The sequence below is a fragment of the Camellia sinensis genome, chromosome 1 (assembly GCF_055761805.1).
Source record: "Camellia sinensis isolate YWXY chromosome 1, ASM5576180v1, whole genome shotgun sequence".
Classification (NCBI taxonomy): domain Eukaryota; kingdom Viridiplantae; phylum Streptophyta; class Magnoliopsida; order Ericales; family Theaceae; genus Camellia; species Camellia sinensis.
In genome coordinates this window covers 219286483-219301878 of record NC_138961.1, presented here as the reverse complement: position 1 = coordinate 219301878, position 15396 = coordinate 219286483, and the positions used below count along the sequence as shown (strand labels likewise).

At 33.7% G+C, this 15396-nt stretch overlaps 1 protein-coding gene across 2 annotated transcripts; it reads left to right on the top strand.

The window, feature by feature from the left end:
• Positions 1–5853: 5853 nt before the first annotated feature.
• On the top strand, positions 5854–13378 carry LOC145802671 (uncharacterized). 2 transcript variants are annotated; one of them, XM_082895436.1, is made up of 3 exons: positions 10904–11331; positions 11429–11512; positions 13058–13378. In XM_082895436.1, exons 1-3 carry the CDS (start codon positions 10936–10938, stop codon positions 13067–13069), a joined length of 492 nt encoding a protein of 163 aa, XP_082751562.1. In that variant the 5' UTR covers positions 10904–10935; the 3' UTR covers positions 13070–13378. The 2 variants fall into 2 exon arrangements, 1 of the variants encoding a protein (XP_082751562.1); XR_014344627.1 differs by lacking the exons at positions 10904–11331; positions 11429–11512 and adding an exon at positions 5854–6208.
• The last annotated feature ends 2018 nt before the right edge of the window (positions 13379–15396 follow it).

Below are 15396 nucleotides of genomic sequence, written 5' to 3'. Positions count from 1 at the left end.
GAATGTGATGTTTTGTTTGTTGTGGCGAAAATAGTCTATTTTGTCTTTTATGACTAAAATAACCAAAAAAACCCACAACCTATCTTTTTAGACACGGTGGATTGTACAAGAACGGTGAGGTTTGTTGGGTGAATTCAAGAAATAAAAGGGTTGGATTTTTCTGAGAGAATTTGAGGGGTTTATAGGATTCATCACAAGTCTCGTTTCGATTATTTGAACAGTTCATTTTATATAGTCTTTATTATATATTATTCATGAAATAATTTAGGACGATCCAATAATCGTAATGTTTTCATTTTGTTGCATTTGCTTTTAAATATATTTACCGTTCATTTTTTAGATACAAATGTAATAAAATAAAAAAGTTATGATTATTGAATCGAATTAATTTTTTTCATGGATAATATACATTGATGACCATACAAAATGAATGGTTCAAATTATTAAAACGAGACCCGTGATAAGTCCTAAAAGCCCCTCAATTTCTCTCATGTTGAGATCTCAACATAAGAGAAACCTAACCCAAAATGAAAAAAATATTGAAAAATTTATTTTGTAACATTTATAATTTTTCTTTTATTTAATTGATGAATCTTAGATTTTTATAATATGATGTTTGTGATGAGTTTCCTGGAATGGATGAACAACTGAACCATCAAACTTGACAAAGGAAAATGTCTCGTAACTCAAATTTTGTGGCTCAAAAGTGGCTCAAATGGCCAAAACGACGTCGTTTTGGCCATTTTTATGTTGTTCTGTACTCAAAACGACGTCGTTTTGGCCATTTGAGTCACTTTTGAGCCACAAAATTTGAGCTACGTAGCATTGTCGCTTGACAAAATGGTCATTATTTGATGGGTTCACATGGTCACTTCATCGCATATGAAGAAAATTATATCAAGTGGGTGATGCCTAGATGGTACTTCTGATTACACAAAGTAATTTTATTCAAAGGAATAGCAAAAAAAGGTATCTCATTAGACAAACTTGGCAAGTAGAATAGACCAAGCTGTTTTGTTGAGTACCACTTGAACCAGTATTGAAAGATGTGCATTTCAAACATTTTGATCATTAGACTTATTAATAAAAACTCCATCTAAGAATTAACTTGCCAAGATTTTTTTTTTTATAATTTGTTTGTTGTGTCTATTTAGCTTTGTAATTTCAACTATCTCTATGTTATTATTTAATGTTTCTAATCAAATCTTTTTTGGGTGAATAATATTTTTTTTGGGTGAATCAATTTCTAATCAAATCAATTTAATCAATATGATAATCTCTGTTAAAAATTTAGACAAAAGTCAAAGCAAAATGCTCTATAAACAATGAATAAACTATTGTTTTTTAATTTTTGGCTGTTTAGCAATGCACTAAATAGTGCATTTAGGATTTGTTTCGGAACAATTTTTTTTAGCTAGACTTTTTTTTGTCTAATTTAGAGTGTTTGGGGTGCACTATATACGTGCATTTATTTATCTTTTTATTATTTTTGAGTTACATAATCTCTTATTTTTTGCATATTTTTTTATAAAAGTTAAAAAATATATTTATTTAGATCATTCCAAACAATCTCTTATGCTGACTAAATTATCTCCGCTTAGGAAGAACTTTTTGATTTTTTTTTTAGAAAAAAAAAGTGAAATAATTATGATTTAGATGTAAAATTTCGTGTTATTGACTTATTTAGCATATTTTGTCTTTTTGTGTTTTTTTAGTCTCAATCTAAACCCCCACTTGCCAAACGGCAGTTTATTTGCTTATTATTATAAGTTATCACATCACTTTTATATTTTTTTAAACATCTTTTTTTGGTAAAAATTTAAAAAATCACTAAATAAACAAATCCTAAACAATCTAATTTTTAAAAGGCATTATTAATTGAATTAAATTGACCTAATGCTAAAAATTCAAGAATAAAGCTAAGATATTAGAAGTACCAAAACGAAACTAACACCAAACACCCACTAAAGACAAATGATTTAACCATATTTTTAAATGAAAATTATCAATTAGTGGTGATTTAAAAAAATTATTAAATATGTGTGATTTTTTTTTTAATTATAGTTAGTAATATTGATAAAATTTATTATTATTTTATAATTATTTTTTAAAATTTGGACTTATCTTAATTTTCTTTTATTTTTAACACACACACACACATTGCTTTTTAAAATTTAGTCTTCGTTTGGAAAGAACTAAAATAATCTATTTTTCTGGCTTTGTAGCTATTTTAACTTAGTTTTTTTAGCCTCGTTTGGTTTTTATTTTTGGTTTTTTTTTTTACTTCTGTGAAAGAAAAAATATAATGATTATGATTTGAATGTGATATTTTATCTTATTAATTCATGTAGCAAATTTTATTTTTTATACTTTTTTTATCCAAAAAATCATAACCAAACATAGCTTTAATGCACTATAGTACTTCTACACACATGTCCAGGCAGGCGTATGTGTGCAATGCGTTTGTTATAATGTCAAAAACATACTTTTCCAATATTCTCTCACAAGCCTAGGGCTTATGAGCCCTATCTATTTTCTTTTTTCCAAATTGAATTTTTTAACTATCAAGAACACTCCATTGGTTCGTGTGAGAGAGTATTAAACACATTATTATTTGAGATAAAAAGAAGTCACGTATGAAAACTGTTGCATGCTCTTGAAACGTTGTATTTATATTTTTTCACTAGTTATTATATATTGTATATTTTATATATTTTTTAATTACTCGATACAAAATTATGAATCATATTTTTTTTACCAATCACAATATCTTAGAATATATCCAATAACCACCCAGCCACGTACACATTGTGACCAAATTTGTTTAGATTTTCAGATTCAATTTTTTTTAATCTAAAAATTTAGTTTTGTGAAAAAAATCAAGAAAAATCAAAAAATCAAAAGCACTTATGATTTTTATATAATTTTATCTTTTTAGAGGGTTATAAATTTTTATTTTGTCAAAAAAATTATGATTTTTTTTTCTTTAGAGAATGAAACGAAACATAGTCTATATAAGTCTTTGTTTGGAAAATGATTAAAATAGTTAAAAAGTCAAAAAATGCTATATATAATATCACTCTAAATATTTTTTTACACAATTTTTTTCATAAAAATTAAAAAATCAATTAAAATACCAATTTCTAAAACAACCCTAAGAAAACACAAATGAGTTGTACTCTAAAATAAGTGTGGGGATCTATGTTGTGAAAATCATTGGTTAATTTGGAGGTGTCACGTGACGATATTTGTCACCTGTCATAAATTATTATGTTTTATTATATTTTTTAATTATTTAACATAAAATTATAAATTTTATATTTTTTATTAATCGCAATACATATAAAACGGGACGCTACATGGGGCAATCGATAACTTCTCCCATGTTGTACATAGGATAGCGAAGCCAACTCAAACCTCAGGGATAGATTGTAGATTTAAGATATCATCATGCTTGACATCATCATCACCATACATTGCAATATAATTACTTAGACTTAGAGCTCCCACACATTTCTTATAATTACATATACAAACTTTTCTTCAAATTTCTTAGTGGAGAAATTATGTTTTAGTAAGATTTGTAGAATTCTCAACAAATTCTTTGATTTTTTTTTTTTTTTTTTTTTTTTTTTTTTTTTTTCTGGAAATAGATAATTTTCAAAAAATCATTTCCGGAATCGGTCAGGCCAACCTAAGAGTGACTGACCTCTGGGACTTTGGCTCCATTAAAGTTTAGCCCAGAAATTACCCTTCTATGATTAAACCTAAGATTAAGGCTAATCCCACCCAATTTTCCATCTTTTCTAATCCTTTATCATCCTCACTCTTCCCTTCCCTTTGCCCAACCCCGTTGCAATATCCAACTTTTACTTATTTTCACATTCAATTTGCAATTCTTACATTACCACTGCAATACCCATAATTCCTTCCCAAAACTCTAGATCTTTTCTTTCTCATTCTTTCAACGCAATCTTTTTTTTTTATTATTATTTATTATTGTGATCTCCATCACGATAAGAGATCGAATTGAGAGTGAGCGATCAAAGTGGAAGATAGTGGGAAAGGGTAATGAAGGACTGGGGAAATCAAAAGAATGCCTGAGGGTGGTAACTGGGTTAGGTAGATCAAGAGTGACCGGTGATTGGAAAATGTAAGAAAGAAAAGATGAATAAAAAAGAAAGGAGATCGACCGATAAATTTCATATTTTAGATTTGTAATTTACATAATCTTATAATTTTTTTTTGCAATCCATTTAGTCTTTTTTTTGATGTGTAATGATTCATTTATCCACCACATTAGAGTGTCACATTTGAAAAAAAATATACTAAGTTTTTTAGTATCGTATCATGCCTGTTACGTTGAAGTGTCATATTCGAAAAAAGTATATTAAAGAGTTTTTAATTTTTTGCAGTGTCATATCATATCCACTATGTTAGAGTGTCACATGGCACGTTTGAAAAAAATACACTAATGATTTTTTAATTTTTTTAGAGTGCAACATCATACTCGTCACGTTGTCACATTTGGAAAAAATATATTAATGAATTTTTAATTTTTTTGGAGTGTCACATCATATTCATTACGTTGTCACATTTGGACCACGTTGTCACATTTAAAAAAAGTACACTAATAAGTTTTTAATTTTTTTGGAGTGTCACATCATACCCGTCACGTTGTCACATTTGAAAAAAATATACTAATGAGTTTTTAATTTTTTTGGAGTATCACATTATACCCGCCACGTTATCTCATTTGAGAAAAGTACACGAAATAGTTTTTTGTTTTTTTTAAGTAAAAGATTTAGAGTGTCACATCATACTTGTCACATTGTTACATTTGAGAAAAGTATATTAATAAAATTTTTTAATTTTTTTTAGAGTGTCACATCATACCTGTCACGTTGGAGTGTCATATTAATACCTTCCACATTAATAAAAGAGTATAGTCATCCACCAAAATACTACCAAAATTGCAAATAGGACTACACGGAAAGAAACTCTCCACTAATAAGACTTAACGGATGAATAGAAAAAATTTAGAACTAATTAGAGTACTTGTTTGTGAGATAAGACTTATTGATAAATATTTCAAAAAAGGAAGAGGTGGAAAGGTAAAAGAGTAAAAATCATCATTGTAATTATTTTAAAAATTCACTAGTACTATAATTGTTTTTTTATTCTCTGTATATTTGTAATTGTTTTTTCTATTTAGCATTTTTTGTTTGTTGATAATTTGTCAAAATTATATTATTATTAAACAACAAAAGATGTGGTTCGTGTCCAAAAAAAATCTAATATAATGGTGGTATCAACTACATGATATTATTATGTAATAGTTGTTTATGATTTTTACTTCAATATATATATAGCAAGGTATTATTGGAGAGGGTTTGAAATAATCTAAATAAGTACATCTTTTGATTTTTTATGAAAAGACGTGTAAAAGGGTGAAAAGATAATTTGATTAAAAAAAAAAAGATAAAAAAAGTGTACTAAAATAAGGGATGTCAAATAGTGTCTTAATTAGTAAGTCGCGTAACCCATAATTATGCATCTAGATTTTTTTGGATGAATGCACTACAAGAAAAGAGGGCAAAAAAGACGGAATTATTAGCGACGGCGCGATCCCCGTCGCAAAAAATGGTATTTTGCGACGGCAAAACAAACCGTCGCAAAAAAGTAGTTTTAGCGACGGCGTTTAACCGTCGGTAATAAACTGCACGGGCGAGTATGAAAATCAGGAACTATTAGCGACGGCAATGTTGAACCGTCGGGAAAAAAAACTATTTGAGACGGCAAAAAGTTTGTTGTCGCAAATACTCGACCATTTGCGACGGCAAATATCCGTCGCCAAAAAGTATTATTAAAACGGCGTCGTTTGTTAATCGTTTTGTATAATTTGCGACGGTGTAAACCTTACCGTCGCAAAAAGTAAAAAAACATTTTCCCCCCTCTTCCCTCTCATCTTGCCGCTCGGTTCCATCGCAAAATCCCTAAAATTGATTTGAAGCACAAAATCCCTAAAATCCCTAGCGGTGTCCGATAGAAATCCCTCTCATCTTGCCGCTCAATTTTCCCCCAAAATCCCCAAACCAGTGACGGGCGACCGGCGACGAACGGCGAAGGGCCAGCGGTGGTGCGGTGGTGCGGCGACGACGAACGGCGAAGGGCTAGCGGCGGTGCTTCGACGACGACAGCAACTCAGGTATGCTCTCTCTCTCTCTCTCTCTCTCTCTGTGCATATATATATATATATATATATATGTATGTATGTATTACCTGTTGCATATATATATGTATGTATGTATGTATTACCTGTTTCATATCTAAAAATATTATGAACCTCAAATTAATAGGAGGAACCTCAAAGAGAAAGGTCACATTCCAGAGGTGATTCAAGATTGTCGCTTTTTAAAATCAGGAAAAAAAAAATGTTATGTGTGAAAGACAACATTAATCTGACTTTCTATTTGGTTTTATGTGTAAAATCAGGAAAACTTACTTAGATTTCCCCAAAAAGTTTGGATTTTCTCAAAAACATCGAACAAGAAAACTTACTTAGATTTCCTAAAAAAGGTTGAAATATTTCGATAGATGTCAATGCATCTGCTCCATTATGTTTTCAATAGTATGCTCAGATATGGAATTGTGGAGTGTCAAAGGGTTCTCGTCATGTGAAATAAGTTACTGGAAAAAATCTTAATTTCTCAAATCAAGTGATGCTTTTTCTGTGTTTTAGTAAGTAATTGTGAATTACTTAGAGAAACATTTGAAGATGATTTGTCATTGAAATTCCATTTTGCTATGTTTATTATAAGAACTTGACTGGTGCATTTGATCTCGAATGAAGTGGCAGTACTGGCATTTTTTATTGCTTTTGGTAAAGCTAAAAAATCTTCTATATTGCACACCTCAATCACTAATTTTATAAAATTAGTTTTGGTACCAGTAAAGTATTTTCAGAATGTTAATAAAGGAATTTAACAATATTAGGATTTAGCTTACAAGTATAACTCTGTGTGTGTGTGTGTGTGTGTGTGTGCATGGTGAGTGTGCTTAAAAAATATCAGCAGAATTTGATCCTTTAGATTTTTTGTCACTGCCGAGAAGCTGCAAAATGTAAATTGGAGATACAACATATTAATCTAATCTTTGAGGTTTTGAAGTTCTAAATTTCTGAATAATCTAAAAACCTTGGTTTAGGCTTTTAGCAGCTAGACATCCACCACTCATCGTGTGTTGCACACACTGTTAGTTTGTGAATAGGTTTCAAATTGGCAATATAGCCTCTCTCTCTCTCTCTCACACACACACACACATACACACACACACGTATTTAAATGTATGTAAGGCTTATTTTCTCCAATAATCTGACTTTCTATGTCTCATCAAAAGGTTTTGAGAATTAATGAATTTGACAGCAGTGGTGGGGCAAGATGACAGATTTTTATTTGGTGGGGATACTGAAATTTTTTTGTGTGAAAGACAACATTTTTAGGAGTTCAAAATCAGTAAAATTTGAGGTGCATCACACAAGTCGTATATGGACTCACTTGAGAGACTTTGCATAGGGGTTTTAAGTAAATTCCCATTTGGACCAATTGTTCATTCCAAGATTCCAAATACAAAATCAGCCACAAGATTTGAAAAAGGTAAAATGTTCCTGCAGATGAGAACTACCCATGATTAGTTAAGACTTGTATACTTGGTACACCCTAATAAATTATTGATAACACAAAGCCTCAGACAGTTAATACATTTTTTTTTTTCTATTCAAGACAGTTAATACATTTTGTTGTTCCTTTTGATGACACTATATAATATTCCAAATCCTCCATTGACTCTATGATACACATTTTTGAGAGAATTTTTTTTATTTTGAATATATGGGAGAAAGACGTAATATGGGAAGGGAAACCTTTGTTTACGAGACTGTGATAAGACTTGAGCCTTTGACTTTCTACTATGTATACAAGAGTTCTGGTAAACTGAATTAGCTCTAATTGGTTTCTTGTTAGGCTTTTGTGCGAGTTTGCAAGACAATTTTCAATTAAAAATGGAGTTTTGTTGTTTATGAGTAATCCTCCAAACCTATGATCACATTGATAAGGTTTGCAATTGGATAGAAGGACAATATACTATTGAAACCTTTGTAAAATAAGGGGCAGCTTCCTTCTCTTAAAAAATAAAAAATAAAAATACTCAAGCTCTACCAACTCTCCAAATCATTCAATCATCTTCTAAGAAAGAATCAAATAAGATTAAAAAAATGTAAAGAATAACTGTCCACTATTCATGATTGATTTCAAATTTTTTATTATTCAAAATTTTATATTTTTAGATGGCACATGTAATACATTCGTGTGTAATATTAGGAAATCCGATAAAAAATTCATTTATACATAATATTACTCTTTTTTTAAAAGTAAAATAATAGACTTCGCTTATCTCCTATCTTTATATAGACTCGATTCATTCTAAACTCCTAACTTTATCATAAGTCGTACTTTAATAGAATAATATGTTTATTTTATAAGTTTATCTGTAGGAAGATATATTGATCTGATAATTATAATAAAATAATTTTGTTGTATTTATTTTTTTAATAATGAACAATTTATTTTCAAAATAATATTCTTTTTTAAAACATAAATACGATGAAATTATATTGTTATAATTATCAAATTAATCTAATTTTTATTATAAATGATCTACACACCTATACCTTCAAAAAGATCGAGTCATTAAAACACATTGGGCCATATTAATGTAGAAATCAAAATAAATTCATGAGACCAGATTGGACTGATTCATTCTGTACCATGAACCAGACCCCCAACGAATTTACTCTGGAGATATTAGGCATCAATTATAATGTTATATCATTCTTTTAAATTTTTATATGATTATAATATACACATTCATGTTAAACATGTAATATGACATACATGATATATGTCCATAATTAAGTTTTGAACAAATAGATAAATAAAATAATGCACCATCAGTAAAGTCCCCTTTCCTCGTTATCCTTTTACTCAATTTACTTTTCTTTTGGAGCTTTGGAATGGATAGCTATATTCATTTCTATGGAATGGAAGTGTACTACTTGTTTTGATAGATGAGGGTGTAATACGTAGGTATTATATTTAGAGTTACTTTGATGAGATATTTTTGTGGATGTCTACAGATGATGGATAAGAGTTGGATTGATTTGCCAAATAGGATGTCGAGCGAATACATTAATGGGATTGATGAATTCCTTGTGTTTGCCTACACCAATAGGGTTGAAGGTTCGATGATCAGTTGTCCGTGTAGGAAGTGTGAGAATCGATACTATTTTGTACGAGAGGGTGTACGGGAGCATTTGATTTTGAATGGTTTTTTTAAAAAATACAAACATTGGATTAATCATGGGGAATCTTACGTATCTGTACATGGAAATCGAGAGAATGAAACATTAGCTAATTTAGACATTGGGGATGATATGATTGGAATGATACAAGGGGCTATGGGAAATCCACATGCCGGTACAAGTGTTGAGGGTGATGACCCACAGGGGCCTGATCCCCATGCATCTGAATCCCAGCTCGGTCCAAATGCAGAGACTACAAAGTATTTCAAACTTCTTCAAGATGCACAAAGTGAATTGTATCCGGGTTGTCAGAAGTTCACATCTTTGTCATTCATTGTTCGACTTCTACATTTGAAGGTGCTTAATCAGTGGACAGACAAGTCTGTTGACATGTTGCTTGAGTTATTGAATGAGGCGTTCCCGTTGGGTGTAAAACTACCGGACTCATATTATAAAGCTCAAAAGGTCACAACAGATTTGGGCTTTACGTATGAGACGTGGGATGCATGTCCCAACAGTTGCATGTTGTTTCGAAACGAGGACGCCAATCTTGATAAATGTGTCATATGCAACAGTTCTAGATGGAAATCAAATGGTGATGGTGGTTCAAATGGTCCTAACAAAGGTGGCAAACAAATAGCTGCAAAACAGATGAGGTATTTTCCTTTAAAGCCAAGGTTGCAGAGGTTGTTTATGTCATCCAAGACGGCCAAGTTCATGAGATGGCATGCAGAGGAACGAACTGATGATGGCGTCTTCAGGCATCCTGCTGACTCCCTTGCATGGAAAGATTTTGACCGTCGGAATATTGACTTTAGTAATGATTGCCGAAGTGTAAGGCTTGGCTTAGCATCTGATGGTTTTAACCCATTCAGGACGATGAATATAGTTCATAGCACTTGGCCTGTTGTGCTCATTCCATACAACTTGCCGCCATGGATGTGCATGAAGCAACCATTTCTAATTTTGTCCGTGCTTATTGACGGCCCGAAAGGACCTGGTGACAAGATTGATGTGTATATGCAACCGTTAATTGAGGAGTTGAACGAACTATGGAATGAGGGTGTGTCAACATTTGATGCATCAACAAATCAAATGTTTCAAATGCATGCAGCTTTACTGTGGACAATTAGTGATTTTCCTGCATACACAAACTTGTCAGGATGGAGCACTAAAGGCGAATATGCATGTCCTTGTTGTAATACGGAAACTACATCGTGTTGGTTGAAGCATAGTAGGAAACAATCATACTTGGGTCATCGCAGATTTTTACCTACTGGCCATAAATTCCGGAAGGATAAAGTATCATTTGATGGTAGTCGGGAAGTCAGACTCAAACCAATAACGGGAAGTCTACTGATAAGATGACCAATAACGGGAAGTCTACTGATAAGATGAATGTTTGCAAATTATTTGGATTCTAATTTTTATATTTCTAAAAAAATGTAGATGACCAATAACGGGAAGTCTACTGATAAGATGAATGTTTGGCTTATGACACGTAGAGCAGATGACCCAGAGGTTATCCATACCTTGGTAGTTTCCAAACACCTTTGATTGTATTTGAAGTTTATTTTATGTGTGTCAACCATCTTAATTTGGCATATACTTGTATGTCTTATTCAATACAGGATGAGTTTAATCGTCAACTCTCTATGCTACCTGAGGATGGTCAGACTTTGGAGGCTAGGAATGCCATTTTCCATGAGTTGATAGGTCATGACGGACATGGATATTGTCGCACATACGGGAGAATTGTGCCTCGGAGAGCGGTGTATAAAGATGGTGCTGGGCCATCACAGTCAACACCCCAACCATCGACTATTGAGCAGATCACGCAGCAGGTTCGTGCAGAGCTAAGGGATGAGTTGAAGGAGGAGCTGCGAGCAGAGTTCTCTACACATTTACAGCAGATGAGAGCTGAGATGATGGTGTTTGTGTCACAGGGGGCGAGTGTGGATCCCAACAGACAGGTTCGATATAAATTAAATTGTTTGATAGTTCAATTTTCACACAAGATTATGTATAAAATTCGAATATGATTAACACATTATGCATTGACTATCATAGGTTCCTGATGCATCGAGTGGCCACCGGGCATTTAGGGAATCTGCAGAAGATGAGAATCCATATACACCACCACCAGAAGATCAGGTATAAAATGTATCTTTGCATTCTTTACGTTGTAAGTTAAGAGACTTGTGGGAAAAGATGAGACGGTTTGGCACGAAACTTGGCACACACGACCGCCTAGGCACGAGAGACTTGTGGGAGAAGACGGGGCTCGAATCGGGTTCCCGGTTTTGGAGTTAGAGCCGGATTTCACTTTAGGCAAACTAGTTTCTTAAGAAACTTGAACTCGAGGTGTTAACGCCCCAAAATCACCAAACGACGTCGGTTTGGCACGAAACTTGGCACACACGACCGCCAAGGCACGAGAGACTTGTGGGAGAAGACGGCGCTCGAATCGGGTTCCCGGTTTGGGAGTTAGAGTCGGATTTCGGTCTAGTCAAACTAGTTTCTTAAGAAACTTGAAATCGAGGTGTTAACGCCCCAAAATCACCAAACGGCGTCGGTTTGGCACGAAACTTGGCACACACGACCGCCTAGGCACGAGAGACTTGTAGGAGAAGACGGGGCTCGAATCGGGTTCTCGGTTTTGGAGTTAGAGCCGGATTTCACTTTAGGCAAACTAGTTTCTTAAGAAACTTGAACTCGAGGTGTTAACGCCCCAAAATCACCAAACGGCGTCGGTTTGGCACGAAACTTGGCACACACGACCGCCTAGGCACGAGAGACTTGTGGGAGAAGACGGGGCTCGAATCGGGTTCCCGGTTTTGGAGTTAGAGCCGGATTTCACTTTAGGCAAACTAGTTTCTTAAGAAACTTGAACTCGAGGTGTTAACGCCCCAAAATCACCAAACGGCGTCGGTTTGGCACGAAACTTGGCACACACGACCGCCTAGGCACGAGAGACTTGTGGGAGAAGACGGGGCTCGAATCGGGTTCCCGGTTTGGGAGTTAGAGCCGGATTTCGGTCTAGTCAAACTAGTTTCTTAAGAAACTTGAACTCGAGGTGTTAACGCCCCAAAATCACCAAACGGCGTCGGTTTGGCACGAAACTTGGCACACACGACCGCCTAGGCACGAGAGACTTGTGGGAGAAGACGGGGCTCGAATCGGGTTCCCGGTTTTGGAGTTAGAGCCGGATTTCACTTTAGGCAAACTAGTTTCTTAAGAAACTTGAACTCGAGGTGTTAACGCCCCAAAATCACCAAACGGCGTCGGTTTGGCACGAAACTTGGCACACACGACCGCCTAGGCACGAGAGACTTGTGGGAGAAGACGGGGCTCGAATCGGGTTCCCGGTTTTGGAGTTAGAGCCGGATTTCACTTTAGGCAAACTAGTTTCTTAAGAAACTTGAACTCGAGGTGTTAACGCCCCAAAATCACTAAACGGCGTCGGTTTGGCATGAAACTTGGCACACACGACCGCCTAGGCACGAGAGACTTGTGGGAGAAGACGACGCTCGAATCGGGTTCCCGGTTTGGGAGTTAGAGTCGGATTTCGGTCTAGTCAAAATTATTTACTAAACTATCTTTGTAATTATATAGTAGTTAATTTTTTTATATTTTTCTGTAATTAAAATATTAACACCATTATATTGTTATTAATTACTTTTATTTTGTTTTTTTCAGATATTTCCTTAGTTGCAGTTTGCTTCTTGTGGAATGCGGGCGTATAAAGATTATAACCAGCTTTTATTTTTTGAACCCACGAAGGAAGCAAGACGAAAACTTTTGGTTTTGATTTTGATTTTGATTTATGTTATTTAAATTTTTGAACAATATTATGTATGTATTATGCGACATTATGTAGTGGTATAATTTTTATTTCTGTATTGTTATTAATGGAACAACATTATGAATGTTCATCATGTGCCGTCTTTTGTTTATATATGTATTTATATTATTATGTAATTTTTAGATTTTTTTTAGTTATTTTTCATTTAATACAGGTTTTTTTATATTTTTAATTATTTTTGTACGGGGATTTTTTTTTTTAATTTTTTTTTTGCGACGGCGGAGCTCCCCCGTCGCAAAAAAAATGGTATTAATCTTTTTGCGACGGCTCAAATACTGTCGCAAAAGGTAGGTATTAAATTGAGAATAAGACCTTTAGCGACGGCTTACGTTCCCGTCGCCAATGGTCATTAGCGACGATACTTTTACCGACGGGATTAGGCAGTCGACAAAACTACTTTAGCGACGGCAAGTCTCTACCGTCGCAAAAAAACAGATTTTCGTAGTTTTTTGGCGACAGAATTATGCCGTCGCAAAAAAATGTTTTTTACCGTCGCAAAAACAATTGCGACGGCTCTTGCCGTCGCTAAATCCCTTTTGCAACCCCCTCTCTTGCGACCCCCCACCTGCCGTTGCAAAAAACTGATCCCCGTCGCAAAAAACTATTAGCGACGGCGTTTGGAGTATTTGCGACGGCAAAACGCCGTCGCAAAAAACAATTTTTTTTGTAGTGATGGTTGTATGGTGGAGACTAAATTTGTAGTGTAAGATCCATATATACAATAAATCTAAATTATAAAATGATAATTTTAAATAATTTCTAATTAGTTAAGTATGGTTCATAGTATTATTCGGGTGGTGTTTGATAAAACTGAAAATTAAGTATTGAAAACTGAATATTAAAATTGTTAAGTTGAAATGTTGTTTGATAAAAAATTTAAGTGTTGAATTAAAAATAATTCGTTTGATACAAATAAGATTAAATTTAAAAGTTACTATTTTTAAATTGTATATTTCAATTTTTATATTGTGATGGTGGTGGTAGTAGTGGCAGTGGTATGGTGGTGGTGGAGCGGTCACGATGGTAGTAGTAGTAACATGATGATGGTGTTTATGGCAACAATAGTAATGATGATGAAAATGGTGGCAACAGCAGCAGCGACGGCATGATGGTAGTGGTGGTGGTGGTAGTGGTAGTGGCAATGGTGACAGTGCCATGATAGTGATAGTTGTAGCGGTGGCAGGGTTAATGGTGACAGTGACGTGGTGGTGGTGGTGGTGGTAGTGGTAGCGGTGGCAATGACATTGACAGTAAATGATGATGGTGTTTATGGAAACAATGATAATGATAATGAAAGTGATGGTATTAGTGATAGTGGTGGTGGTTGTGATGGTGGTAGCGGTTGGAGAGTTTATAACATTATATCGATACTTATATTTAGTGTTTATAAATTTAGTCAAAATTAAGTAAGTTTTATATGTTTTAAATTTTTTATAAATTTCATCTTATATTTTAGAAGGCACTTAAATTTTTAAATGATATCAATTTAATTGTCAAATAAATTTAACTAATCATCACTAAATATATTTAATTTTATGTGTTGAGGCCTCGTTTGTGAACATGCTAATTTAGTAATTTTTTGATTATTCAGTTAAAATATGAGTTAAAAAAAATTTGAAATGACTTTTTAACTTTTTATAAAAAGATATACAAAAAGTAAAAAAAAAAAATCTTTAACTTTTTGATTAAAAAAATCACTTACGAAACAAGACTTGAATCATATTATCAAACACTCTTTTACTGTTATTAATTAGTAGTATGACATATCACTGGTCACGTGATATACAGTTGTACGTGCGTGTCCCACTTAGAAACGGACAACGTATGAGGAATGTGGGGGACCGGACGGGAAGGCAGTCGAAAGAAAGGAGGGACACGTCACAAACCCCACAAAGTAAAGAATTTCCAACTGAGTCCCAAAACTCAAAATGTGTCCGCTCCATCCATCCATCCAATCCAATCTAATCTAATCTAATCCCCTTCTTTGAGTGGGTGCAAAACAAACCCTTCCAATAATGGAAGTTTTTTTGGGTAAGCCAATAATGGAAGTTGAACTAGGCTATTCTTGAAAAGCTTGTTTTCCCCAAGTGGAATCACTATCTCAGAATGGCTCTCTCTCTCTCTCTCTCTAATGTGTTTCTTTCTCTCTCTTGAATTATTTTAGTCTTAGCTA

Bases quoted from the DNA above. Each gene is read 5' to 3' on its own strand.
- LOC145802671 (XM_082895436.1), top strand. From the start codon at position 10,936: ATGTGTGTCAACCATCTTAATTTGGCATATACTTGTATGTCTTATTCA. The intron at 11,332-11,428 runs GTTCGATATAAA...TGACTATCATAG, and splicing joins GTGTGGATCCCAACAGACAG to GTTCCTGATGCATCGAGTGG.